This window comes from Procambarus clarkii, chromosome 21 (assembly GCF_040958095.1).
Source record: "Procambarus clarkii isolate CNS0578487 chromosome 21, FALCON_Pclarkii_2.0, whole genome shotgun sequence".
In the NCBI taxonomy this organism is placed as follows: Eukaryota; Metazoa; Arthropoda; class Malacostraca; order Decapoda; family Cambaridae; genus Procambarus; species Procambarus clarkii.
This window is the reverse complement of record NC_091170.1, coordinates 37,154,408-37,182,218: the sequence shown is the minus strand read 5'-3', so window position 1 is coordinate 37,182,218 and position 27,811 is coordinate 37,154,408. Positions and strand designations below refer to the sequence as shown.

At 43.0% G+C, this 27,811-nt stretch overlaps 1 protein-coding gene across 1 annotated transcript in view; it reads right to left on the bottom strand.

Annotated features, from left to right (window-relative positions):
* Nucleotides 1–27,811, bottom strand: part of LOC123760744 (tuberin) — a 151,633-nt gene that overhangs the window by 91,241 nt on the left and 32,581 nt on the right. The window contains exons 11-19 of the mRNA XM_069328680.1: nucleotides 25,270–25,500; nucleotides 23,067–23,262; nucleotides 18,386–18,544; nucleotides 13,010–13,128; nucleotides 12,034–12,180; nucleotides 10,706–10,892; nucleotides 10,345–10,541; nucleotides 6,880–6,948; nucleotides 1,333–1,448 (exon numbers count right to left, since the gene is read on the bottom strand). Of these exons, the coding sequence (XP_069184781.1) occupies nucleotides 1,333–1,448; nucleotides 6,880–6,948; nucleotides 10,345–10,541; nucleotides 10,706–10,892; nucleotides 12,034–12,180; nucleotides 13,010–13,128; nucleotides 18,386–18,544; nucleotides 23,067–23,262; nucleotides 25,270–25,500 (1,421 nt within the window). The remainder of the gene's footprint in view (nucleotides 1–1,332; nucleotides 1,449–6,879; nucleotides 6,949–10,344; nucleotides 10,542–10,705; nucleotides 10,893–12,033; nucleotides 12,181–13,009; nucleotides 13,129–18,385; nucleotides 18,545–23,066; nucleotides 23,263–25,269; nucleotides 25,501–27,811) is intronic.

Sequence of the window (27,811 nt, the reverse complement as noted above, 5' to 3'; positions counted from 1 at the left end):
TGGGTAAATGAGCCACAAACAAGCAACAAAACTCGCAGGGCTCTGGGCTGAAGGAGCCACCGACCCCACAGGCAGCAGACGGAGGAAAAACAGTGAGAGTCACCCTGAGACAAGGGGAACAGAGCAACCCTCAAACTCGCACAAAGAGAGGGGGGGGATTCAGGGGCCATATCCATCGGACCCACACGCCCCCCTCGGGGTTTCCCAGGGTCCTGAGTGTTTACCTATAGGGACTCACGCCCAGGTAATCCCAGGCAGGGTACTGCCAACTGGCATCCACACTTACCAAACTTTCTAAGAACTGAACCCCCGGGACGTGTGCACTCAAGAGGACCTAGCAGGGGGGAACCACCAGAAGAAGGAAGAGTACTCAGTACACGGAGGGCAAGAACCAAGGCAGACACCCCCCCCCCCCACTAGGCAGACAAACAAAACGAAAAAGAAAACCCCGCAAGAGGACAATGTACCCAGGCGGAACAGAGCTGGCTGCCATGATTGGTGAAAATAAGCTGCACAGTACCCTGCACCCCTACCAGTGCAAACTGCCCCCCTACCCTAAGGCGAACAAGGGAGACAGAACACCCTAGCACACAAAGGGCGGCCGAAACCCAAGCAGTAAATGGCCTAGCAGGGGCAGAACCCAAGGAACTTGTGGAAGGTGGCCCCAAGCCCCAAAGGCAGTACTTACAGGGCACCTAGGAAAGGAAACCCTAGGCGCATGCAGCCTGAGTACTGGAGAATCTTTCACAGCTCATGCACCACCTAGAAGACAGTCACCACACACTAGGTACAGTGCTGAAACAACCACCGGAGCCAGAGCACACGACCTCAGCCTCTAGCATCAGCCTTAGAACTGAAGGGTGGATAGCCGAGTGGGGGTCTGGGGCTCCCCCTTCACTATCCAGGGGAGGAAGGAGCTGCGTAGACAGTGGCGGGGCGACGTGTGATGTCATGCTCATTTGCTCGTTTCTTTTTGGGGAGTTCTATCCACTTGTTCGGCTTGTGGTAGCAATTTTCACCAGAATAGGGGTTTGTTTTGGGAAGCTTACCTTTCTGGGTGCCTGACCTGGTCGATGGCAGACACAGAATGCTTCGAACCACACGGGGGTTTCTATAGGCCATTGCTCCCCATACCTCTCTGAGGGGGCCAGGTTCTAGCTCGTGGTCCCCGGTAGGCCCACAGAACTCCATACACATGACTGATGCCAAAGTCTGACATTAGCATATCAGCCTAGTAAACTAAGGGGAGCCAAAGGGGCTCCCCCCAGAAAATTCCACAATTTGTTTTGTTACATGCATGCATAAAAATAATAAACTCCACATACATATTACCTTTTAGTAGGAGGAGCAAAGTCAGAATATGTGTACCGAGACATCAGGTCAAGACAAGTCTCACGCAAATCATTGTGAAACATCATCATGTCTACATCACCTTTTCCTCCTCGTCCCTGCGTAGAAAATTTATATATAAAAATCTTAAAAAAACTGAAGCCACGAAATCATTATGCACATGTATATACAAATTAAAGGTAGAAAGTATAAAAAAATCAGGCATTAAATGTGATGAAACACCCTTTTCTGGCAGGCTTTCAGTAGCTCCCAAATTCTGGAATGGTACAGCCAAGTCTTTTGGAAATCACACCAAGTATCCACACCTGATGTGCAGGAAACAACAAGTCATAACCAGATAGAATATGTCAAGCTGAAGAAGATTGAGAAATGGGATACCCCCAAGGCTCTGTCCAAGAATTGTTGCTCTTTCTAATTTATGAAAATGGCCTGCCATCCAGAGGGAGCGAGTTCATAAGTAGAACTAGCAGGGAATATGCAATTTTTGAAACAAAAGGAAACTTGAAAAAGTAAAAAGGTTTGCATCTAGAGCAGTACTGTACTAATATTCAGAGGGCTCAGATAGGACAGGTTAAGACACTGAACCTCACAACCTGAAGAGTAGAGAAAAAATCAAAAAGGGCTTCATCACTACATACAAGATACTATTGAAAATAGTAGGCAAAACAGACTAGTGCATCCCATTACAATTGAAAGGAAGTAGGACAAGGAGGCATGTATGGAAGATGGATAAGCAATTTAGTCATAGAGATGTAAAGAAATTCTTATTCTATGTATGGGTGATCTTGAACTGGAATATACCGAAGAAAAGTTGTCACAGCCACTTTCATTCACAACTTTAAGTACAAAATATAAGAAGTTGAAAATTATGATGTAATTAGTGCACAAAGTATAAAAGACTAGGATCTAATTCACTCAGTCACTAACAGGAAACTACTTTTAAGAAATCTGGGAGACAAAACTCCAACAATTTAAGAAAGCGAAAGGGGCTCTCCCAGAGAAAACCTACAGTGTGCCAGCAGTCAAACTTGTCCCAATGGGTACACCACATAAGTAAAATTCAGGCAGCTACACAACCACGTGCAATGCTAATGAATAATAAGAGCACTTCCCACCACAAAACAAATGCAAGAAGCCACCCATGCCAAGGCTGAAAGGAGCAATGACATCTTAGATTAGTCCCAACCAAGTCTTAACCAGCAACAGGACAAATTGAACTTCCGAAACAAATGTGAACTTTTAGCATAAAGCAATCTCTGTAAGATAGCTTCAGGTAGCTATGGGACAGGGAAGCCATCCCTCCAAAAAATTTACAAAATAAACGAACAGAAAGGCACAGGGCAGCAGCCGACATAAAAAATTAGCATTGATTGTAATGAAACTCCATTTTTTGGGTAAGTCCTGGAGGCTAACCGGAGCTATCCAGGCAGATATGTATCTAATAGTTTTCTGGCATCACTCAAAGTGCATCGAGTTCTTGCCTACCGGGGACCACGAGCCAGAACCTGGCCCCCTCGGAGAGGCACGAGGAGCAGTGGCCTATAGAAACCCCCGTATGGTTAGGAGCATTCTATGTCTGTCATCGACTGCATCTGGCACCCAGAAAGGTAGGGGGCCCCAAAACAAACCCCTATTCTGGTGAAAATATTGCTAATGAAAGCCGAACAAGTGAACAGAACTCCAAAACGAAAATTAGCAAACGACCACGACATCATCAAGTTGCCGCACTGCTGTCTGTGCAACACCCCTCTCCCTGGGAGTGGGAAGGGAAAGCCCCAGACCCTCGCGCCGGCACTCCAATCAGCAGTTCTTAGGCTGGATGTCAAAACACGTGAAAACACCGCCGACCGGAGGGAGGGAGGGAGGGATGCCGGGAAGCCTCCGGGACTCACCCAGCAAATGGCATTTCATTACATTTAACACTGAATCTCTGGGGGATACCCCGTCGGCCCCCAGGAGCTAACTACCCAAAGACATGGAAAAACACTGGGACTTACCCAAGAAGTGATCAGTCCTCACTCCTCAATGCAAAGTCAAGACAACTGGCTGCAACTGCCAACCCAATGCAACGCAGGCCCTACTAGGTCCAGAGACATTGACAAGATAGCGAGCAGCCAGGATCCTGTTCAACTACCAAAAACCCTGTGCCGAATGTCAACCCAAGGCATGATGCCAAAGACGGCAGCTAAGGCAGCAAACTTACAAACGTCATGGGCATGAGGATAGACCGCAGGCTGGCTAGACTTAATAGCCCTGCGGACGACCTAGGAGACCCGAGCCGGGAACAGGGAAGGAGGGAAACCGGGTCAACCCGAAGCGCATCCCCGGCCACCGAAGCCGTGGCGCGCAAATAACAGTGGAGAGCCGCAACCAGACACAACACATGATGCACCCCCGGCCTGACCAACCAAGCATCAACAACCCAAGGACCCCTCCGGAAAGCAGCAGTCTCATTCTTTGCCAGAAAAGAAAGAGACGGCTGCAACCAAACAATCTACCACCAGGAGGAGAAACCCCTGCACAGGAGGAGAGCATGAAGCTTCCCTACCTGACCCCCAGAGGCCAATGCCAACAGGAACAGAGCCTTAGAAAAATAACCCTGAATCAAATGGGCCATTACAAGCCAAGGAGAAGAGAAAAAAAGAGAGCACCCTGTCAAAAGACCAGGACGGCTCAAGTGGCGCATTAGAAGGATGGAGGTGAAACAACACACAAGACAGCTTGTGAAACGGAGCAGAAGTAACATCGATACCAAACACAAGCTGGAGTGGCTCCGCCAGCTCTGTATGATTCGAGACGACAGTATTCAGCATAAAATGAAGATCCTAGAACAACCACAAAAGAAGGGACAAGACAACCCTATCAGAGACTAAAGTACACCTAAGCAGTGATAGGAAAAACCAGAAGGATTGACAGGAAACTCCATAATGCCACCAAGACAAAGCATGCAGGTAGTAGAACAACAATGAAGCCACCAGTGCCCCATACAAGTGATGATAGACTCGAGTCAGAAACTCCAGACGCGAAGACTCAAGGAAAAGAACGAACCAGCCACGTAACGGACTGAACCACTCTGCTGAAAGAGGCGGAGCTGCAGGAAGACCCTGGGGTTTGGACACCGAGCAATCAGCGCCTGAAACCAAGGCTGGACCGGCCACCAAGGAGCCAGAAGGACAACTCTCCCTTGGTAAGTCTCCAAGTGAGCCAAGACCTGGAGCAACAGCTGAACCAGGGGAAAGAAATACAGGTAACCCCATCTTGCCCAGTCCTGCCGGAAGGAGTCGACCCCGATGGCCTCGCAGTTGGGGAAGGGCGCCATGCATACTGGGAAACGCCTTGACCACGCTGACGCGAAGAGGTCCACCTCCGGAGTCCCGAACGTCTGGCAGAGCCAACTGAACGAGTCGGTGTCAACCGTCTACTCTATGCAAAGGGAAAGGAAGTGGGACAGGCCATCCCCGCCAGGACACTGGAAACTCCCCGAACATGAACTGCTAAGAGAGCCAAACCCCGAGAACTCGGCAGATGAGTCACCCAAAGCGACCAGCCCTAAAGAGCCTAGGACCACATCGAACCCCCTCGGTTCAGACAATGAACCACCGAGGAACAGTCCGAATGGAGCCGGATCGTCGATCCACGAGTGACCCAAACCCTCCGGAGCAACATCCAGACAGCCGCAAACTTCTGCACCGTGCTGTGAGCCCGACGGAGGAACAGACCCCACTGCCCAAGGCCGGCTTGGCGAACACTGGTCACAAAGCCCCAGCTGAGAGACGACACACCAGTGAACACATCGAGCGAGGGCTTAGATAGGCACCAAGGCAATGAACCCTGAAAAACCCAAAGAGCAAGCCGGCGACGCAGCAACAGATGCAAAGCCTCCCCCCCCTCCCCCAGAGGCCAAACCCAGTGGTCACAAGAGAGGCTGAAGGACGTCCCCAAAGGAACCAGAACCCGACGAAGCCTCACCCGACCTATTGGGTAGACCAGCATGGCAAAGTTCAGGCTCCCGCACAACCCACGAGCAACCGCCGCATGACCCGGGAGCCCCTCAGGAACAGTCGAAGGCAGGAACGCAGGTGAAGCAGAGCAGCCAGAGGAAGAGACAAGGAATCGGTCCAAGCATCCCACACAAGACCCAGCCAAGACCGAACCTGAAGGGAAAAACTTCAGGTTTGGTGAACCTGAAAAAAACTTGGTGAACTTCCGCCAGTTCACCAAGAACCCGTATCCGGCAAGCTGGGAAAGAACCAAATCCCAGGTGAGCAAATACGCGGACTGGCTGGGAGCCCAAACCAGCCATTCGTCGAGGTAGGCCAGGACCTGAACACCTACCAGACGCAGGAGGGCCACCACAACCCGAGTAAAGCATGCAAAAATGCGAGGCATCAGATTCAAGCCAAATGGAAGGTAAGGAAGTGGTAACCTTGACGCCCTACAACAAAACCGAGTCAGTCCCTGAACTTCAGATGAATTGGGATGGCCCAATACGTGTCCTTGAGGTCCAGGGATACCATCCAAGCATCCGGCTCCAACAGAAGACGGACCTGGGACAAAGTAGTCATCTGAAAGGAGGGGCAATAAGCCCACGGTGCAGATGAGACAAGTCTAGAATAAACCGGAGGTCTGCGCAGTCCCATTTCAGGACAAGAAACAGGCAGGAACCCACCTGAGGGATGAGATCGTTTCAACTACGCCCAAGCAAACCCACTCCAAAATGATCTGACAGAGCGTAGGAGAAGAGACCCGCCCTGCCAGCTCTGAACCCCCCAAAGGAGGAGGAGCCACCCATTGCCACTGCAGGCCACACGAAACAACCCGAAAGGCCCACAAATCGTGGGACCAGACACGAGCAAACAGAGCGAGCCTCCTACCCACCACCACCCTGTCACTGGGATGAACCGCAAAAGGGCTGACGCACCTTATGAGCACCAAAACGACACACAGGGGCGATCCCCGCGTCTAACAGAAACAGACAGCATCGAAGGCTGCTGTCTGTTTCTGTTAGGCGCTCTATAGCTCAGAGCTACAACTGGATATGCTCTCTGTATCGTTCTCACCGGTGCTGTATCACTTGCATCCGACCTTTGTGTTAGGTCCTTATTGCACATAGCTTCATCAATATCATGACCCTAATGTTCTTCAAACAATAAGGTCTGAATTTCACCGACAGAGAGCGACCTTTCAACACCGCATTGGACAGGTGTTTGGGAGCCAGAGGAGTGTGTACCACCCATGGTTGCTCACTCAGTACTAACCCAGCCAGCAGCCCTAGGACATTCTGGGATTTTTTTCCAAGATGGCTGTCTCTCACTGGTGGGCCTAAGAGTCCATTTTGCACACAACCTACCCTGCATGTGTTTGGAATGGGTACAAAATATTCAAAAGGTATTTTTTCGGTTGGCGCTGTTTCCCACCAACCAAGTTTTCTTGGTTGGCGCAGCACTGTGTTTAATGACTTTTATAGGAGTCTTGCACCTAATTTTGCTTATACTAGTGAAACTAGAGAATAGAACATTACAGCTATACCTGGTCACTAGCACTGGCACTTCTTCTTCTAGCTGCTGCTTCTTCAGTTGTCACAACCATGTTTAGATTCTGTAATTTAAAATAATATATATAAAACATTTAAAAATATAATTCATACATAAGTGTTTCTGATATTAAACTAGACAGGAACAACTGTTGTAATCACTCATATTTCTCTCCTTTACAAATGACCAGAAATAAAAATTTGCCTACTTTCTTTTTCTTTATTCACGATTCTGTCAGCCTTGTCTTATCTTTTATATCCCCCTTAACATATTTCCAATTTAAGAACATAATGCACTATAAAATTACTGCACACATTAACATTAATTTATAAGTTATTTATATCTTTAACTATGATACAGGTATTAACAAGCTAATTTAATTTTTAGGTCTCCATACAATATATATTTTTCTATTTTCTTAAACTCAATTTTATTTTAAAAATAAATGTGTAGGCAAGGTAAAAGTAACATATAACATGCAGTACTTAAGTAAACCTATGATGCTACATGGTCCAGGAATGGAAGTCCAGAAATGCAGAAAGAACTGGTGAATAAATGAATATTTTGCTGAGTTTGTATCTGGGATACAGTACTGTATTGTACTTTTACAGTACAATCCCCAAACCAGTGAACTATATGAGATCAATTCCAATTTGTTGCACCCAAAGATTCATTGCAACCAGAGTTTCAGAAGTTCGCCCCTGAGAGGCAAGGCCAAGGGGTGGAGAACCTTGCTTGGGACTATTCACGAGTCTTTGACTACTCTGTTTGCACCCTAGTCTGGGAATGTTATGTTGGCTGTGCTGGGATGCACTTTGGGCTTGCGTTTGTGTTTTTACATCACATTGTGGGCACCAGGCAATGCCTGGTTGTTTTGCTGCACTTGACATCTGTCTTCTGGCATGCAGCCTCATTGCTTGTGTCATGTTTGGTTAGATGCCTTCCTACCCTGGTAAACCCCTCGCAGGTCTTTGGCCTGGTTGATTTGACCCATCAAGCCCGCAATCACCATGTTGAGTTTGAAGGGAGCTCATCGTCTTTGCTACCAAATGATGACCATTCTTTCCGTTTTTGCCATGCTGCCTGTTGAATCAGTGACACTTATGACCCTGAGTCCTGTGTGGTTGGATCCCTCTGGAACTAATTCAGAGCTTCAATGCCAAAGCTTTCAGGCAGCTTTCAGGCAAATCTACCTATCAAAGCTTTGCTTTGAGAGGTAGATTTGTTAGGATTAGGCATTCATGGCATGTGATTGGTTGGATTTTCCAGAGATGGCCCCCTGTGGTGTGTAAGGAACTTAGAATTAGAGGTGTTGGTGACTTCCCCCTGGACTAAGTCCACACCACCACCTTTTCCTGCAGGTGTGATTCGCCCAACTTCTGGTCTTTCCCCCAGGGGACAGGCTCTGAAGTGTCTGAAGGTTTTGAAGTCAGGACTGGGTTTAGCTCAAGATGTAGCTCGGCCTACTCCAGGCGTAGCCCTATCTACATCGTCAGCAGAGGCAGTTGAGCCCTCTGGTCATGCTGGGGTTTCAGAGCAATCATCTTCACAACCGCTCCTCTCACCCCCTCTTCTGAGGTGCCCTTTAGAGGGCACCTTTCTGTCCCAGATGTTATGCGAGGACTGCGGTTCTACCCAGCAGCCTTCATGGCATGCTACCTCTCTGAGAGGGAGCCCAAGGAGTGTCCATGGGTGGCCTTCAACCCCTTTTTTGGACCTTGCTTCTCTCTCCAGAGGGTCTTTTACTTCAGGAGGGAACCTTTTTATATCCTCCTTTCATGTATGGGTATGACTGTTTAGCTACTTTCCCTCAAGTTCAGTTGCAGGTCCCATTCAATGCCTCAGATTTGTCATATTTCCAGAAAATTTATTTATTAACACTTTAGTCCACTGGGCAAGCGAGCACCTCACCACCCCAAGGGGCATCTGGCATTCCACGTTAGCGTGCGGTAATACTGAAAAGTGTATATTCTTTTCAACTTTGTCATCTCAATTCCCATCCTACTTTTTCAATTTGGTATCAATGTGTTCGCAATAGAATTCTCCACAGGACTAAATGTGTATAAAGTCCAAAAGCCCGACGTACCACCCGCACCAAACAGAGAAATTGAGTGCGCGTTACCCGGAACACCCAAGAGCAATAAAATGTGTTCACTCTTTTCACTATCACCTCAGTTCTCATCCTAGGTCTTTCATTTTGGTGTCAATGTGTTCCCAATAGAATTCCCTACAGGAGTATCTGCATATGTATATAAAGTTCAAAAGCCTGGCGTACCACCCATACCAAACAGAAAAAGTGAGTGCTCATTACCTGGGAGCACCTAAGAGCAATAAAATGTGTTCACTCTTTTCACTTTGGTCATCTCAATTCTCATCCAAGGTTTTTAATTTGGTATCAATGTGTTCGCAACAGAATTCTCTACAGGATTAAATGCATATAAAGTCCAAAAGCCCGGCGTACCACCCGCACCAAACAGAGAAAATGAGAATGCGTTACTTGGGAGGGCCCAAGAGCAATAAAATGTGTTCACTCTTTTCAACTTTGTCGCCTCAATTCTTGTCCTAGGTCTTTCATTTTGGTATCAATGTGTTCACAATAAAATTACCTACAAGAATATATGCATATGATGTCCAAAACTGTGGTATGCCCCACCCGCAGCCAAGCTGAAAGCAGGTCAAATTTTTTTCATTTTTTATGCCATACTGTGTCATTACTGCACATTCGTCTACTAAATTTTTGACGCCATACTATGTCATTACCACGTTAAAGCGTTAAGCACTCTATATTTTGAACATCACATATGATAGAGTAACGTTTGGAGAACCATTCCACATCAGAAGCATAATAAAATGGCAAAATTGGTTGTACATACATAATACAATGTCCAAGATTTACACACAAAACATCTACTGGTCAAGATATAAAAATTTGTAACAAATTCACTTATTTGTGCATTCTTTATTTTGAATGCACGATATGGGTCTGAGCACAAACTCGGACTTGGCACAAACTCGTCTGAGCAAGGACAAGCAACATGTTACAATAACGATTCACTCTTGGTAGTTTTCTAATATTTTAACAATTATTATTTTATAATTCATAAAAGTGTCATATTTAAGTATGATAGAAAGATTTTATCAGTTTACAATAAATTCCAATTAGGTTTGATGCTAACATGGCCACATCCTGGTAAGCGGGCCCTGTGCAACTTAAGTGAACAATCCTCACTAAAACATTTATTTATGCCACTGAACAAGTTGCACTAAAACGATCTGTTCAGACAATCCAGCAATTCATTAGAGCACAGTTTGTTAAGAGTGAGGACCCACTAAAAGAATATGTAGGATAAAGTTCTTTCCTATACATATTACTCTCCTATTCTGTGCCCATCCACCCTTTGAAATTGGGAAAAAGGTAATAATAATGATTAAAATTAATGACAGGACATGTATAGATTACCTTAGCTATGAAAGGCACAAATGCCTGTCTGAATGGCAATCGGCACTTGAGGAACCACATAGAAATAACATGGTAGGCCAGAGAGACAATGTAGTGGTTGAACTTGAAAGGATTTGTGTATGGTATAGCAATAGCAAATATTGACATATACTGGTCGGACACGAAGCTTGCATACACTTTTGGCAAATGGAGAAGAGCTGAAAAATTTGAAATTGTATAAAGATCAACTTATATCTAATATACAGTATCTGGTGAATGGTCAATATACATAAAGTACTCATCAATATATATACAGTAATACAAAAAAGCTAATAACAAAACCTGTTGCCGATATGCAACGTTATAGCATTCTATAACTTACTTGACAGAAACTCCAAGATTGGTTGTGCATTCTGAACAGTAGCTGTGATCTTAGAAAGGTTTAGCATGACCTCTCGCAGTAGTTTGATCATCGAGTCTCTCATCTCCAGCACACACAAAGTGAGAGCACTTACACAGAGTGGCCCTGCACAGCGACTTAGGACACCTAATTCTAAACACTTAATTACCTAAAGAGAAAAAGTTTTATTACAAACAACATTCTTAAATAGTTACAACAAATTTTTTTTTAAATATAATATTATAATCTTCTCATTCTCTAAAAAACAGTCAAAGTAGGAGGCAGAGGAAGATGAGGGAGGAGGCAGTAGAGGAAGGAGGAAGGAAGGGGGGGAAGGGGAAGGAAAGGGGGGAAGGGGAGAAGGGAGGGAGAAGGGAGGGAGGGAGGAGGGGAGGGAGGAGGGGAGGGAGGGAAGAGGGGGAGGGAGGGAGGAAGAGTGGTGGTTAAAGACAACGACGACGACAATAATGATTATTATTATTATTATTATTATTATTATTATTATGAGAAGAACGATAAGGTGGATGAGGAAGAGTTGGAGGAGACAGAGAAGATGAAATAAATGGCAGTGGAAGAGGACTGATGTCACCAGATGCTACAGTTTATACCTCCCACCTGTACACCCCTTACAATCTATGATACAATTATTAGTAGTCTCTAGTGGTGATGAAGGACAGAGGTGGACGAGAGGTTGAGCCGCTATGCATTTTGTAAGCAGCCCCAGCCACATCATTGCATACACAAACTGATGGAATCAAAATATATGTGCCATGCATCAGTACAGACACCACATTACACCACACACAAATAAAACACTGCACTCACACACAGAACAATACACCACATTCAAAGACAAAACACCACACCTCTCATCGACATCACATACACACACACACACTGCACATTCAGTGTACTACACACACAGACTTGACAAAGCTCTCCCACAGTCAACTGTTAATGACAGACAATTGTGAACCTAATGACCATTCACAACATGCTTCATCCAACTCTTACTCCAACCTCACCAAACTCCATCTTGTCTACACATAAAAACTGTCTCTACAACATTTGAATGTGCCCATATCTTGTCTAATTCTGGTGGCAGTGTGCAGAATTATTCACATTTTCTAGAATATGTTTTTTTATATAAAGTGAAATAATTAGTTTTTGGGAGGTATCTAGAATGCATCTCTATTGTACCCCATACAAGTCTACATTAAATTTATAGTTTTTACTTCCATGCTGTTTTCCAAAACACGTTTGTGCAAACTGAGGGCCTACTGAACAAAACTTACAATAAACAGTTATACCTTTTGTTGGATGACTGAATCCAAGTGCATGTGGTATGATGCTAAAGTTGCTAAGACTGGGAACACATAGCTCTGAAAGTCTGACCGAGTGAATTTGGTTGGTGTGTTGTGTAGGGTTTCAGGAAGTCCCAGAGTCTTATCTGTAACCTGCCAAAAAAGTACACCTTAAATGCAGAACAGCACAATGTAAATATCATTTGCATGAATTTTATCAGTTCTAAAATAAAATAAATACATACTGTATAGGCATTCTTTTATCACATAACATGCATGGTAATTCACAAATACATATATTAAAAGCAATAAAATATAATAATCAGTTTCAGTTGACCATGCAAGATGTACTGTTTGGATAAAAAAAAGAGGGTGCCGTTTCTCCGTGTGATGTTCCTTCTTTTTAATCCATGCATATTTGACATTACAGTATCACTGTCAATTAACACTATTTTCCCACTATACAATATCTTAATATTATTGATGCTTTTTTATCAGTGCATTTTCCCTCCCAATTTTCCAATTATTATTTGCTTGTTGAAGTCTTAAACATTCCCACAAATTCATATTTCTAAATGTGAGTTAGAATTGAATGATACATTAACCTTACAATAAAAATCAGCGTGCTTAATTCTTCAGTTTTGAAAGAGGTAGTTGAAATATGTGGTAAAGATCCTCATGGAATTACCCACTCAAGGAATGTGAGTTCGCAGAGAAAACAAGGTAAAAATATTAATAAAGACCACAAATATATGCAACAAACAGATTACAAAATACAGTACAGTACACCATGGTCTTGCAGAGTGTGGCCAAAGGAAATCCATCATTGAGATCCAGGACTCAATTTTTTATTTTCTATTTAGATTTTTTATTAGGCTTTATTTTCCTAATAGGCTTTATTTGTAGTATACGAGATTTTTAAGATTATATATATATTTACTTTAGTAAACGTTATATTCAAAATCAAGCACTATGTACTAACTAAAGAACAGAGAGCAGCTGCAAAGTAGTCAATGTCGTTCCCATCTCGTGACAGAATGAGTGCTTTATTCAAAAGCACTTGAGGAACTCGTTCCAGAATCATGCGAAGAACTTCCCAGTCTGTAAATAAATTTATTTTAGATATCTTTGCACATAGTTCACAGCCATTTTTAAAGTTTAAGTAAATAAAATTGCAAAATCATTAAAACATCTAACAATAGTATAATACAGTATGTAAAATAAATAATGCAGTTTGGAAGTGATGCAAAAATCTTAGAGTGCATATACCACTTCTGGTAGAGTTGCCCAATATGCAGCTCTAATGAAAATGGTTAAGTGCTGATCAAGTTCCAGGCAGCAATTGAGAGCTGGTAATAAGGTATTTATCAATACCTCCAAAACCTAATATATGTTTTTCAGTGAGAAAGATTATATTATCAAATAATTTAATATTAAATATACAATACCTCTGATTCCAACACTGAGTTTCTATACCAAACTATCCATCACAATTTTGCATAACTCAGTGAGGAGAGATTGTTGACCAAAAAAAGCTTCCACAAGTTTTTACCTTCCATAATACTAAGTATTTATTTACTATACAGCAGAGGGCCTACACCATTAAACACCAAATACCCCCAGGTGTACTGCTACTTACCTATGTAGGCTTGCAGATACTGCACACTGTCCAAGGAAGATGCAGGTGATAGCAACTAGAGTTAAGTGTGGGAAAGTCAACACAACATACTAGTTTAGATAAGTCCAGGCTGCAATCTTTGAACAGGAAGGAAGCCCCAGCAATCCACCCGAGAAGCAAGGGTAAGCTGTCCATGACCCAGAGCACTCTACTGGGTTTACGGGCACTCACCTGAATAATTGGGAAACCCACCCGGTGATCTGAGACAAGCACCTGGTTATCCCCAGCACTCTTCTGGTGATTCAAAGAAAATCCCTAAAAATCGGTTGCAGTTTCAAGGCATTCCAGGGCAGTCTTCTTGCAATCTGGGAATATACCCGACAACTCGGGTGCACTCTCTCGAGGAATCAAGGCACTTACAAAGTTCCAGTACTTAAAACAACATACTGGAGCGAACGATATGGAAGGAGATACAGAATAGAGCCAGTGAATAGTCAAAGGACCATAAGCACGATCACAGAACAATGAATGAACATCAGAGGTCCATGGTTCTTCAGTACCCTCCCAACAAGTATAAGAAATATTACTGAAGGATAAGTAGAATTCGTCAAGAAGTGCAAGACCAACCAGGATGTTGTGGATATGTGGGGCTGTGGGCTGTTCCAAGTCAAGCCTGGCCCTGGGTTGGTCTTGGGAAGTAGAAGAACTGCCAGAACTCCATCCAGGTACAATTGAGGTACAGGTCCTGGGTAGGGAAGGCAACATGACCCAATTAGCAGAGGCATAAAGTAAGCAAATCTCCCAGAGGATGGAAACTAGGGCAATGTAATTGTAACGGGGGCCAGCCTTTAACCTCACTTACTGGTTAAATGCTGGTCGTTATTAAGTAAATATACAGAAACCAGAATTCTACTGTATAACCTTCAGTTCAACTCCTCGAGATCAAAAACGTTCGACCATTTAGATATCACTACACAAGGACACTGTACCCTTCGATGCTACACTGCAAGCTCTTGACTTATGCCGCCACCACCTGCTACCTTCTACCCACTGAGTAATTCCCCCAATTGACAGTGAAGCAGGATACCGTCAATTAGGCATAAACCCCGAAAATGGATCCCCAGTTAACAGAAAAGGAGGGATAAGATTTACGTTAAGTGTGGAACTAAATCAAAGTACATAGGGATTATATGTGATATTAAATAAATGCTCGCTGGCTTGCAGAGGGAGCTAGTTCCAAGCATGAGGCTTGCGCCCAACAGCAATGTAAAATAAACGTTGGGGGAAATTTCACTAAACACCATAAAATTCTAAAAAAAAAATTATTAAATCAAAGATTATCAAAGAAAATAAAAATTAATACACACTATCTGAACACTTCCTAACTTAATATTTTCCTAACTGAGGCAATTGGTAATTGACTACAACAAATAATGTGGATTAAATAACTGCAATAACTCGGACACAGATACCTTAAAACCACAGCCAGGCCTCGATGTTCTGCCTCGGCTACAGGGAAGCAGTCCGCCTCCAGTTGTTAACCAGTCCACACTGATCCATCTCTCCACTGACCTCGTGTGAGGCTGACCCTAGGTCAGTTGCCAAATTAATCTTTGAAGAAGATTACTAACTAAAATCCTGTACTCGTCACAGAAGGTGACTTATTATTCCAAAACAATTGGGAATTTACCTAAATACTTGAGCAGGTAAATTACAATATTTAATAGCCCTTGCATTTCACTAATTTACATGAATTAACAAGCAAGCTGGGAGGTACTAATTTTCCAGTAACGAGATACTTCTTACATATATTCATATTCTTACTGAAGTCAAATGCTTCTTTGAGAACATACGAGGCATTCTTAATTCATAATTGACATTAATTTTAACGTAAGTACTTAACCACAATTGATTGTTCCTACTAATTCGTTAATTCAAGAATTATTATCCTAGTCTGATGACTCGACACAGGGTCCCAGTGGCGCTATTTTCTAAAATGAGCTCTACTCCCTTGGGGGAGGGATGACCCTAGCCTGTCAGGTCACTACCCACAGACTCCATATTTTTATAAAGGTGTATCCTCCCTTCTAGTGAACTACAACATTTCAGGTTAGATCTATGGTCTTTTGTATTACAGTTCTACTGTTACAACCCCCCTCACTCAAGTATTTAAGAAATTTTGTGTTAAACTATTTAGCACGCAGTTTCTTATCCCAATCACTTACTTTATACTGTAATTACCAATCTGAACCAAAGCTTCCAAAAATACAAAACTATCCTATCTAGCCATCAATGACAACCAGCAGGTTGTATAGCAATAATCATTAATACACAACTGAAAATCCTGGGATGTGAATCCCAACTATCCTGTTGACAGCCCAGTAATCTTCCCAATACATCTGAAAACAAAAACATCCTATCCCTGAACTGATATAACTAAATGCAATATCCCTAAACTTTCAGCAAAGCTAGCTAGCAAAAATCATTGGCTCTCCATTAGCCATCTACGTGTTCCATCTAGAACATGCGAATTTAAAACACAGACTGAAATCTCAGTCTGGAGAGGAACACTGAACTCCTCAGAGTTCATCCATGTGTTCCACTCACCATTATTATACAAAATTTAATGTCCACATGACATTCTCTGAGATTAAACAATAAAACACAATATGTTATTTTATTTATCATTACTACGTCTACTATCACGGCTCTTTAGCTGAATTACAACAAAAATGGTGTTCACACTAAGAGTGTCAAATATTTATATAGTTCGCCCCTCTTGCTCTCAAAGCATAGAACACGACACGACAACAGAATTTTCTAGTACCTGTTGTTCTAGGCACCGTGCAATAGGTTTTCATTAAAAAGTTTTATTTTTGTTTAAATTTCCATATTTCCTTCCTCCAGAATTTTACGTACTCATTTTCATGGTTTCAACATTTAAACGCTATTTTTCCAAACTCACATTCCTAGGTATTCAGAAGCATTAGATTAATATTATAGAGCAAAGATGACACTTACTTTTCCTGTTTCACAATTGTTCATGAACACAAAAAAAAAACATGACGATGTTAGAAGACTGTCAATTATATTGATTGTAGTTCCAAACGACCATCAGTTGCTGACTGTAGAGAATCCTGGTGCCTCTTTGTACTTCATTCCAGTTACTGCTGAAGGACAACAGACTGACCGAGAATTGAGTGTCGAGTGACAAGTGACAGCCCCTGACTGGCTGTTGCCGGTCGGGGGAACCTTGCTAAAAGGACGTGACTCATTGCTCATCTTGTAGCTCACAAAACAGTCTTGATAGAAGAGACTGAACCAGTAGCTGAGCTACGACAGTGCAGGACTTAAACGCACAATGATGTCTCGTGACGGAAGTAGCTGCAGAAGGGCATCGAGGTGGGTGGCGTGTTGGCAAAACAAGTGGCTCCCAATCTTTAGTCACCATGGTTCACTTCATCTCCGGCATTTCGCGTAGACACCAGACTACTAGACCGTAAACACCATTCATGTAACCCTTGTACAGTTAACCTTGGGCCGAGGGAGGCTATTGGCTCCCTTCTATGGCAAGTCAACTGTACTCTGAAGGGAGACACTACACTGTAGTGTCTGCCTCGTTCCGCTTGCCTTACAATAGACGACGTAACCATGGATCCATCAACTAGAATAATTAGTACTGCTACATGCTGGCTCCCTCTTGAATTTTCCTGCATTTACTTCCAGTCTACTTGCAGTCTTGACAACGCAGCTGGTGGAGTGGTGGGTGGTGACCCACAATCAGGTGAAATAATCATGCACAAGAATCTGTAATGCTGAAATAAAACATGACCTGTCTCCTAGAAATGGGGAGGGCACAAGTTGCCATAAATTGAACAAATAATTAACTAATGTTATTCTCAGTGCAAACCCACGAAGAACACTACTAAATTGTATCAGCTCCTCTATAACAGGTCTTACATGACAACAAAGTCCCAAAGCATTACCTGACCTGGCCTGGTTCAATCCAAAACTTGAATCCTTGGAGGAGGAAATTAACTCTTCATTGAAGAGAACTCTGGTTGAGAACAGACTTTGCCAACAGCACAAGGGGCTAAGGTTCTGAAGCACAAGCTGAGGTGGATGGTGGTAACAAGACGTACAATGTGAACTGCACTCATGAAATACTGACAGCTCAGAGCCCCAACATAGGCCCAAAGGACCAAGGAAATGTCAAACACTAAATCTAAGTGGGTACTGTGAGTGTTCTGCTGGCCAATCATGTCAGGCAGAGGGTAAGGTGGGCTCATTTCCTAGACCAAGAGTGGACTTGCCCACCACCTGGTGACAGATGGGAGAAGTGATCCAGTATACTTATTTTAGTAGTACAGCAATTTTTCAATTTTCTTGAGATAAATGTGGCCTCATTTTCCTGCATTTACCTCTTAATTACCTGTTAACAATCTCAAGAGATCTTCCACTCTTGCAGTCTAGCCTGTGGGCCGGCTTACATAGGTGACAGGCTATGTGTCATCATAGCCCGCAGTATGTTGACATTAGGCTAATGTACAAATATATATTACAGAACAGCTACACAAAATGAAAGATAATTCTGCTTAAATAAACATGGAGTTTCAATGTAATCACTCTGAGTGATGGAGTGAAATTTCTCTAGTGCTGTAACTAACTGTTCACTGGCAGTGAATAAAAAAAAACCCACCTTGATGAGTGTGAGGTAATTTGTAAAGAAGAAGAACGTACCTTTTTCTTTTTTCATAGCAACAATAACAGTCATTGCAGCTTGAGTTAACGATAGATGAGTAACCTCAGCTTCGGAATCCAATGGCAACACTGTTGGCAGTGCTGAACTGTTCTTCCCAAACACATCACCATGTTCTTTAGTTGCATCATTCTGGCCTCCTAAAATATACAGATAGTTGTAATATTTCAGGCATAAACAAAAACTTCTACACTACATAAATTTATATCGCATAAAGGCAGTAGAGAACGGTATCTATGGGCTTGTATATCTTCAGATACGAAAATTGGTGAAATGGTAACAGGGAATTGAATTGTATATAGGTGATATAGTTCAGGTGTAATGTGTACAGTGTGATGTAAAGAGCAGAATAAATGTTATGGTGGTTGTGGTCCTGTCTGCAGTGGTGGTTAAGTGGTGGTGGTGGTGGTGGGGGGAGTGTCTAAGTGTGATAAAAGTGCATTTTGTGGAGGTTGTGGCTATAGTGGCTGCTAAAATGTAATTGGACTATTGTACTCACCTAATTGTACTCACTTAATTGTGCTTGCGGGGGGGGGGGGGGGGGGGTGAGCTCTGGCTCTTTGGTCCCGCCTCTCAACTGTCAATCAACTGATATACAGATTCCTGAGCCTACTGGGCTCTATCCTATCTACATTTGAAACTGTGTATGGAGTCAGCCTCCACCACATCACTGCCTTTGTGTTTACTTTGTGTTTACTTTGTTGTGTTTACAGGGAGAGCCATAACTTATCCATATGGTGCATTTATACTACCCAACTTTTCAGTACTCTATCATACTTACTCTTGAAGCTTTGAATGATGGTTGCTTCCATCACCTCTGGTTTAAATTCATTCCACTTATTTAGCACTCTCACTGTATACAAGCATTTCCTTTTATTTATCTAGCCAATCTGTATTTCCAACTTTAACCCGAGACCCCTTATTCTGCTGTCCCTCGCTTGGATGGGAGCACTATATTTTGGTATAATGGTGATGTCAACTGTAGTGTTTCTGCTTGTATTGATGGTATTTGCAGTGGTAACTTTTCGGGTTACGGGCCCAAAATCTTCGTAAAATCCGAATCGGGTTACGAACTTTGCCTCGGGAAACAAAGTTTATTGATACGCGTATGGCTGATCTAGTGCTTGATGGCACGGCGATCGCACCTCAGTTTACCAGTGTCTCCCGCATAGTGACAATCACGCCTGAATTCTTTGTAAAGAATTACAGTTTTTGGGGATTTTTGGGTATTTGAACATAAAAGTTGTTATTATGTATCTTACCATGGGTCCCAAGAAAGCTAGTGGTAAGGTTCAAGCCAAAAAAACACATGTGAGAATGACCATAGAGGAAAAACAAGAGATCATTCGTAAACATGAAAATGGTACACGGGATGTTGACAAGCAGCAGCTGAAGAAATTTCTTCAGGGAAGGAGGAGGCAGTACAGAATGATCCTTCCTCAACAATTAGGAAGCGGTGTAGGCTGTGGGAAGAAATGCAAACATTTGTTGAAACGACTCACCCAGAGCAAGCTGTAGTAGGCCATTGCATTAACCTTTTTAATGACAATGTGATGTCTAACTACAGAAAAGTGTTTCAACGAAGGGAAAACAATCCTCTATGGATCGTTTTTAAATGAGAAAATCAAGCAGTGAGCCACAAGCAGGGCCTAGAGGTATGCAGGCAAAACATGCCAGAGAGTGTACACCAGAGAAGTCATCACTGCCTATTGTTATAATGGAAGGGAACTCCCCTTCCAAACACTAACACCTCTCCTCCTTTCCCCCTCCTCACCATCTTCCATACACCAACAAGAGTCATCAGTAAAGGTAAGTAATAACTTGTACATACTTTAGTACTGAAGATTTGGGTGAATTAAGTATAAAATTTACTTTGAAGTTAATTTTTTTTTGGAGTCTGGAACGGATTAATTCAATTTATATTATTTCTTATGGGCAAATTCACTTCAGTTTATGAATATTCAACTTACGAGCCGTCTCTGGGAATAGATTAAATTCGTAAGCTGAGGTACCACTGTACTTTGCTATTGGTGCTTGCTTATCAGTGATAAATGGGGCAAGATCTAGCTCACAATGCTTTGCCTCTTAAGTTTTTTTTAACATTGCTGCTTTTTATCTCTCTTGACAATCAAGTTCTGAAGCATATATGTTCTTCCAAGATGTAGATGTATGTTGCTTCAACAACTTCTTCTTTCAATGCATTCACATTGCTGAACAACCATAAAGAATTCGAGGATTTACTATCTTTTCTATAACTTTATTGTATTTACAGCTTGCACCAGTATCTTTGTCTCATTTTGTCTCCGTTTAAAGAGGCTGTCCTTGTTCACCTTGTCTATTCCCCTCAGTATTTTCTCAAAACTGAATTCCCATATTCTGTCCTTATATCATTGTCCTCTTAATTCTGGTTCCAGTCTTATTGCTACATTCTGAATTTTGTATACAGTAATTAATTTTGTGCGTAATGAGGTCCAGAATCCATGCTGGTACTGCATACTTAATAATGTTCTCACTTGGCATATGTATGGTCTTGGTAAGATATTCGCTAAGATTTTTAAATGCAATTTTTACAAGCATTAGCTTGTTTGTTTCATCCTAAACCGAGTATGAATCGGGACTTGCCAAGATGCATCAGCGAATTCCAGGGACACCATCCAAGCCTGGGACAGAGTAGCCATCCGAAAAATGGGCAAAAACTTCACAGTCCAGACGGGACAAGTCCAGAATGAACCAGAGGTCCACACAGTCCCGTGTCGGGGCTGGAACAGGTGGGAACCACCCAGGGAAACAAGATTGTATCGACCACGCCCAAGCGAAACCACTCTGACAAAAACCCGACAGAGCAGGAGAAGAGGCCCGCGAAAGAATCGACACACCAACGAGTACTCGAATGGCAAGCACGGCAAACAACCCGACGAACAGAACAGAAGGATCGAATCCAGCACCACTGGCCCACCACGATGGAAGAACCCCAAACCCTGGCAGGACCCTTCCAGAAAGGAGCCACACAAGCCTCCCGAAGGTCTAACAAGTCCGACATAGGACGGCAACGAAACGAAACTGCCCACAGATACTGCACTACCGCAGACTCTGCAAACAACAATGGCCAGAAAACCATCCTAGCGCATTGCAGCAACCTAAACCGAGCTTGCAACGCGGATGCCACCTGTACTCTGAACAGTAATAACATCAGGAGAGTACTGGAGAACAAGCAGAGAACACAACTTACAAGATTCCGGGTTAAGGTGTCAGGTACCCAACAGGAAGCATGACGGAGGTAAAAGTGGCGACTGTCACCAAGAGACAAGGGCACAGCATCCAACGAACACGTACAAGATGGGTTGGAACCCGGAAGACACATTCAATGGTCCACCGAGCCCCGACAGGGTATACTAGGGCCCGTAGGGTAACAACTACGGGAAGCCCGGGCAAGGTGTTGCTAACTAGTTAAAACCCAAAACTAACAAGGGGTAGATGACAACACTGAAAACCCCTGCAACGTGTACAATCATGGGGCCTAGCAGGGGGCCACCAAACACTACCAGTGGAACTATAGCCACACTAGGCAGACCCCCACCAGGCAAATGAAAATAGAAACAAAAGAAAAACCTCACAAAAGAACACCGTCCCCAGAGGCAACAGGAACCGGTCGCTGCGTAGGTGGCAGGTCGCGCAACACCTTGACGCCCTAACCAGCACAATACCAGTCCCTACCCAAGGCCAAACAAGGGCCCCAAGCCTGGCCCCAAGGGCGAGGGAAATGCCGAGCAGCAAGAATCTCTACAGGAATGGTTCCCAAACGCCCCAGGGAAGATAACTCTGTCATGCAGGGGCTGTACTCACAGGGCGCTTAGGGAAGGAAGCCCCTAAGCGCATGCAGCCCCAGTACTGATGAGGAACACCTGGCCACCGCACAACACAACACACAGCAGTGAACGCCATGACAGGTAAACACTGCCTAGGAAACTGAGGCCAGAGAAGCGTCTGTCCCGGTTGACATTAGCTTACAAACTGATGCTAGGCAGCCAGCGCGGTGAGGTCTGGAGGGCCCCCCCCTCCCCCTCTTGGGTCGGGGAGGGCTGCACGGACGATCGGCGCAGCAGTAAAGTGTGATGTTTTCTTGTTTCCTTGGGATTGTAGGGAGTTTCTACCTCTCTGTTCGGTTTTCTGTTTTAGTTTTTTACCATGTGGGGTTTGTTTCGTTATGCCTACCTTTCTGAGTGCCTAATCCCGGTTGATGGCAGATAAGGAAAACCCCAACCACAAGGGGGTTTTCCAGGGCCATTGCTCCCTGAAACCTCTATGAAGGGGCCAGGTTCTGGCGCTGGTCCCTGGTAGGTCTGAACTCCTTGGGTAATGTCCCAGTCTAATATAACATACTTTAGCCCGATAAGCTCCAGAGAGCCGTAGGGGCTCCCCACAGAAAACTAGGTGCATCACAGTGGATTATTATGGAGGAAATAAATTATCTTATTATTCTCTTGTATGTAAGTACTATATACAGTACTGTATAGTTTTTGGCAACAACAATTTCTTAAAACACTTCAGTAACACAATTTTTATACCTTTGTTTATCAATTTCAAACTAAAAATCTTGACCCACCCGTCTCAAAAGTTAAAATATTGCCTTCAGTGCTATTACTGAATTGGAAATCCCCTTACCTTTGTACTCCCTCTCCCTCTGAGCCTCGTCAAGTCGCTGACCATGCTTATGGTCTACAACTATGTATGGTGAGTAGGGTGGAATCAGTGATGCAATCGAATCTCTGTCCTCCTCTTCTGCACCTTTACCAGAGATCCGGGGAAACCCTAACTGGTATCTGGCATTGGCTCGCATTTCAAATATCATTTCAAAGATCTGTAAAATAATTATGATAAAGTTTAAACAATAAAGAAAAAGTACAGCATGCATATATACAAAAGTGTCAATACTTTAATCAAATGTGACTGAAAATTATACTGATGAAAGTAAGAGATGGTATGAATCTATGAACATAAAGATATTGAAGATCACAGATAAGATTTAAAACAGAAGCATCAAACATTGAGTTGAATGTATTGGTAATGAAATGCCCTTATCTAAGAGGCCTCAGTATATCCCCATTGCATTGGCTCTGGCATCAGAGATACACATAAAACTACCAGTCCTCTGGAATTCAACAGCCAAATGAACATCAAACTTAGACTCTGGTTCACTCAAAGAGGCAAAGGGGGAGCATGGTGGTAAGAGATTGAACCAAAACTGAAAAATGCCTAGAAATTACAGACAAGACAAACAAAACCACAAATCTTGAATAGCAAGAGAAACAAAATAAAGTCACGACAAACAGTAGCTTGCTGATGGTAAATAAACATCATGTCAATACAAAGTGTCACCAGGTGGCAGCTCAGGTCAACTGGGAGTTCTCAGAAAAGAAATAAGGAAAACAGGACAAAGAGAAGGCACACCAGTGGGAACAGGAGGCAGAATACAAGGATTCGGGGAATAAAATGAAAGTGGCATGACACCCACCAAAGCACACCATAAGCAAGGTTTAGACTCCTGACAGAATTGCTGAAAGAGGCAAAGCTACAGAAAGAGGCCCAGGTAAGGATATTGAGTGAGAAGATTGGGAAACCAAAACTGTGCAGGCCACTAAGAATCCAGTAGAATCACCCAGCCAGTGAAAGTCTCCAATCAGGTCAGCACCCAGGGCAATAGCCGAACAGAAAAGAAGAGATAAAGGACTCTCCATCTCGACCACTCCAGCCGAAAGGCACAAACAAAATCCTCAAGCACACACAGAATGAATCCACGAAGGATGAAAGCCTTCGAAAGGGAGGATTGCCAGGGAGCCTCCAGGGCTCGCCCAGAAAATGGCATTTCATTACATTCAATGCTAGTTTTCTGTGCGGAGCCCCTATGGCTCCCTGGAGCTACTTACCCAAAGATAAGGAAAAGAGGGGCTTACCTGGGAGGCAGCCACCACAACTCCTCAACTTGCAGTCGAGACAACTAGCTGCAACCTGCAACCCAAAAGCAACACAGGAATGCCCAGGAGCAGGAACGAAAACTAAATAATGGGCAGCCAGGACCCTTTTTGACATCCAAAATCCCAGTGCCCAATTATCAGCTATAAGTTATGTTGCCAAACATGGCAGCCAAAGTAAGGCGAACAACGCCTACCGGAAAAGGACTAGGGGGGCACGGACGGAAAGTTGAAACGGAGCCCACCTGATGCTCGATCTGACAGGAAGGCATCTCCACACACTAATCGATCAGAGCCAAATATAGCCGCTAGAGAAATGAAAGGCTTTAGATCCCCTGCAGGAAGCAATGGCTCAAATGTCTCAACTACTGATGTGCAAGGAGCATTTTCAAGAGAAGGCTGAGCTATACCCACAGCTTAAAGCAGCCCGGTCTTTGCAACCCATGGACGTCCCGGAACACAGAGCAATGATGGGCCACAAGAGGTTTAAAACCCATTCCAGATGGACCAGGGGAAGAAAGGATGAATAAAGAAATGGCAGAATTTACCAGCCACTCTAACTCAAAATCCCTAAAAAACAAAGTGAACCGACCAACTCTGGAGGAAGTACTTGAACACCTAGCCACAAGCTATGGAGGGTTTCAGTAATGTACTTTATGTACAAGCACCTCAATGACTTTTAGTGTGTTTACAAAGTTTAAAATCAATACATCTAAAGTTGTGTAACTACTTATAAATTGACAAGTTTTGAGTGGACACAATGAAACAAACTAGCAGGTAGACCACGGCAGAGCCTTTTGATGATAATGTTTGCTAAAAGTATCTGTATGGTAATAAATAGCACAAATTATATCCTCTTTCTTCAATTCTAATGAACAGAGATATCAAGAACACACCTTAAGTCTAACTCTAGACACGCCTTGAAGAACACTTTGATAACGATAATGTTGCTCCAAACATGCAAGCAAAATGCCATATGTTTGAATAGCATAGGATGAAGGCAACTGCCACAGCTTTTTCTTGAAGATACGTATCAAACCAGCAACAGCAGCAATGATATCTGCAGCTTCACTTTCTTTAACTACTTTCACACAGTCACCCTTGTTCAAATATGGTGCAAACACAATCTGAAAAAGTAAATTAGAAAATGAACACTAAGAAATAACCAAGTTTACAATCCTAGAAAACCTGCCTTTTATTGAATTGCATAGTCCATTATTAATAGCCTAATGGAAAAGATAAAACAAAATATATGATCCTGAATTTGTTACATAAAAATCAAGCTTTAAATGTAATGAAAATTTTTTTGGGGGCAGGGCCTTTGATAGCTCCCCAATAGTGATGTGCTGGTACCTCTGAGTCTCAGGGTCATACCAGGTTTCTGAGACCCTTATATGAAGAGAGACGATGAAAGCTTAATTTACAGTCTCTACAAAGACAAGAAGGCAAAATGAATGAGGTATATAAATGGACAAAAGGGTAAAACACACAGAATATTAATATGGTGCTAAGTAAATCAACACAAAATTAATCACTGTAATAATGAATATAAATGATAATTATGAAACAAATAACCAGGTAACAAAATAAATGCGGGATCACTATTTTTTTATAGTGCATAGGTTATTTTTATAGGTTTCATAGTGTATACAATTTTGTATAGGTTAAACATATATATACAAGCAAATTTGTTGGAGGATGTATAGAAGAGCTGACTCACATAGGCTAACAGGCCTTCTACAGTTTTCTATATTCTTATGTTCTTAAAATAAAACAAGATAATGCTTAAAAGAAAAGAACAATGAGGAAAACAAGGCTAAGCAACAAACAGCTCATACCATAAAGAGGTAGGAGAAACAGCTGCAAGGCTGAGGCAAACCAATGGAAGAACTGAGACAGACAGGCCACAGCTCAGGAATAGATGGAAGGATAAAGAGCAAACAAACCAATAATCAAAAGAAGTATGCAATGAATGCTGTCCAGCTGCAATTAAGCAAACTGTAGAACAAAACCCTTGAATGTAATGAAATGTCTATTTCTGATTGGGCCTCAGTGGCACACTGAAGCTAGCTCGCTGAGGTAACTCCACCCAGGACCAAAACCAGAACTTAGCCCCCCTCAGAAGAACAAGCAGCACGGAATTATTGCAACCACCCTTGCTTCGCTTCGTATACCTGATCAACCAGGCTGTGAATACCTGATCAACCAGGCTGTGACTCATACGTCAGGCTGCGAGCAGCCACGTCCAACAGCCTGGTTGATCAGTCCGGCAACCAGGAGGCTTGGTCGACGACTGGGCCGCGGGGACGCTAAGCCCCGGAAGCACCTCAAGGTAACCTCAAGGTAAGGTAAGGTAACCCTCAAGGAAACCATTTGGAAAGGAAGCAAAGTAATATAGACAAGAACATAAGAATGAAGATAACTGCAGAAGACCAATTGGCCTTCAGCCAATTTGCCTACAAGGCAGCTCCTATTTATATCCTCCCAATCTCATTCATATATATGTCTAACTTGAAAAAATCAAGGGATCCTACTTCTATTATGTTACGTAGTAATTGGTTTCACAAATCAATAACCCTGTTACCTAACCAGTATTTACCCAGGTCTTTCCTAAATCTAAACTTATCCAATTTATACCCATTGTTTAGTGTTCTGTCTTATATTTATATGTTTATACCCTATAAACATCCCCTTTGTTATGTCCAATCATCCACTTGTACAGCAAATGACTCTGCAACGAATCACTCAATACTGCAGTTACATCAGGATGTAGTTACATCCTGCCCCCGACCTGGGACAAACAACGGTCAACTGGACGGTCCCAAGACGACCATATTTTCTCCACAAGGCGATAAGTACCCCCACATAAACTTGAACAAATAAACATATGTAATATTATAAATATACTGGATACATATTATATATACATACATATAATACGTAAATATATGCATATATTATTATAACATCACAAACCCAACATGGAGGTGTGTGGAGGCTGCCTTAAGTCACTTCGGAAGAGTGTTGTAGGCATTGTATGTAACATTTGTAACATAAGGTTTCACCTGAGTTGTACAGGATTACCTACACAATATGCAAACCGGGAAGGTAACTACTGGATCTGTCAAAGAGACAGACAGTTGTGGGAAAACATCACCAAACTAATGAATAACATTCCTGAAGTACACAGGCTACAATTCACACAAAAACTACCAGAAATATATGCAGAGTATATAAAGACAGCAACGAACTCTGAACACAACCCAGGGACTGAGAATTTAGAGAGTCAAAGTAGCAATGTAGAAGGGTATAGTGTCGAGGTACACAAAAATGAAGGCAATATTGTAGAGCACACTGGTGATATGAATAAGGAGAGAAAAAATGAGACGAATGAGAACACAAATGAGAAAGACGAAAGCAACAAGGAGAAAGATAAGG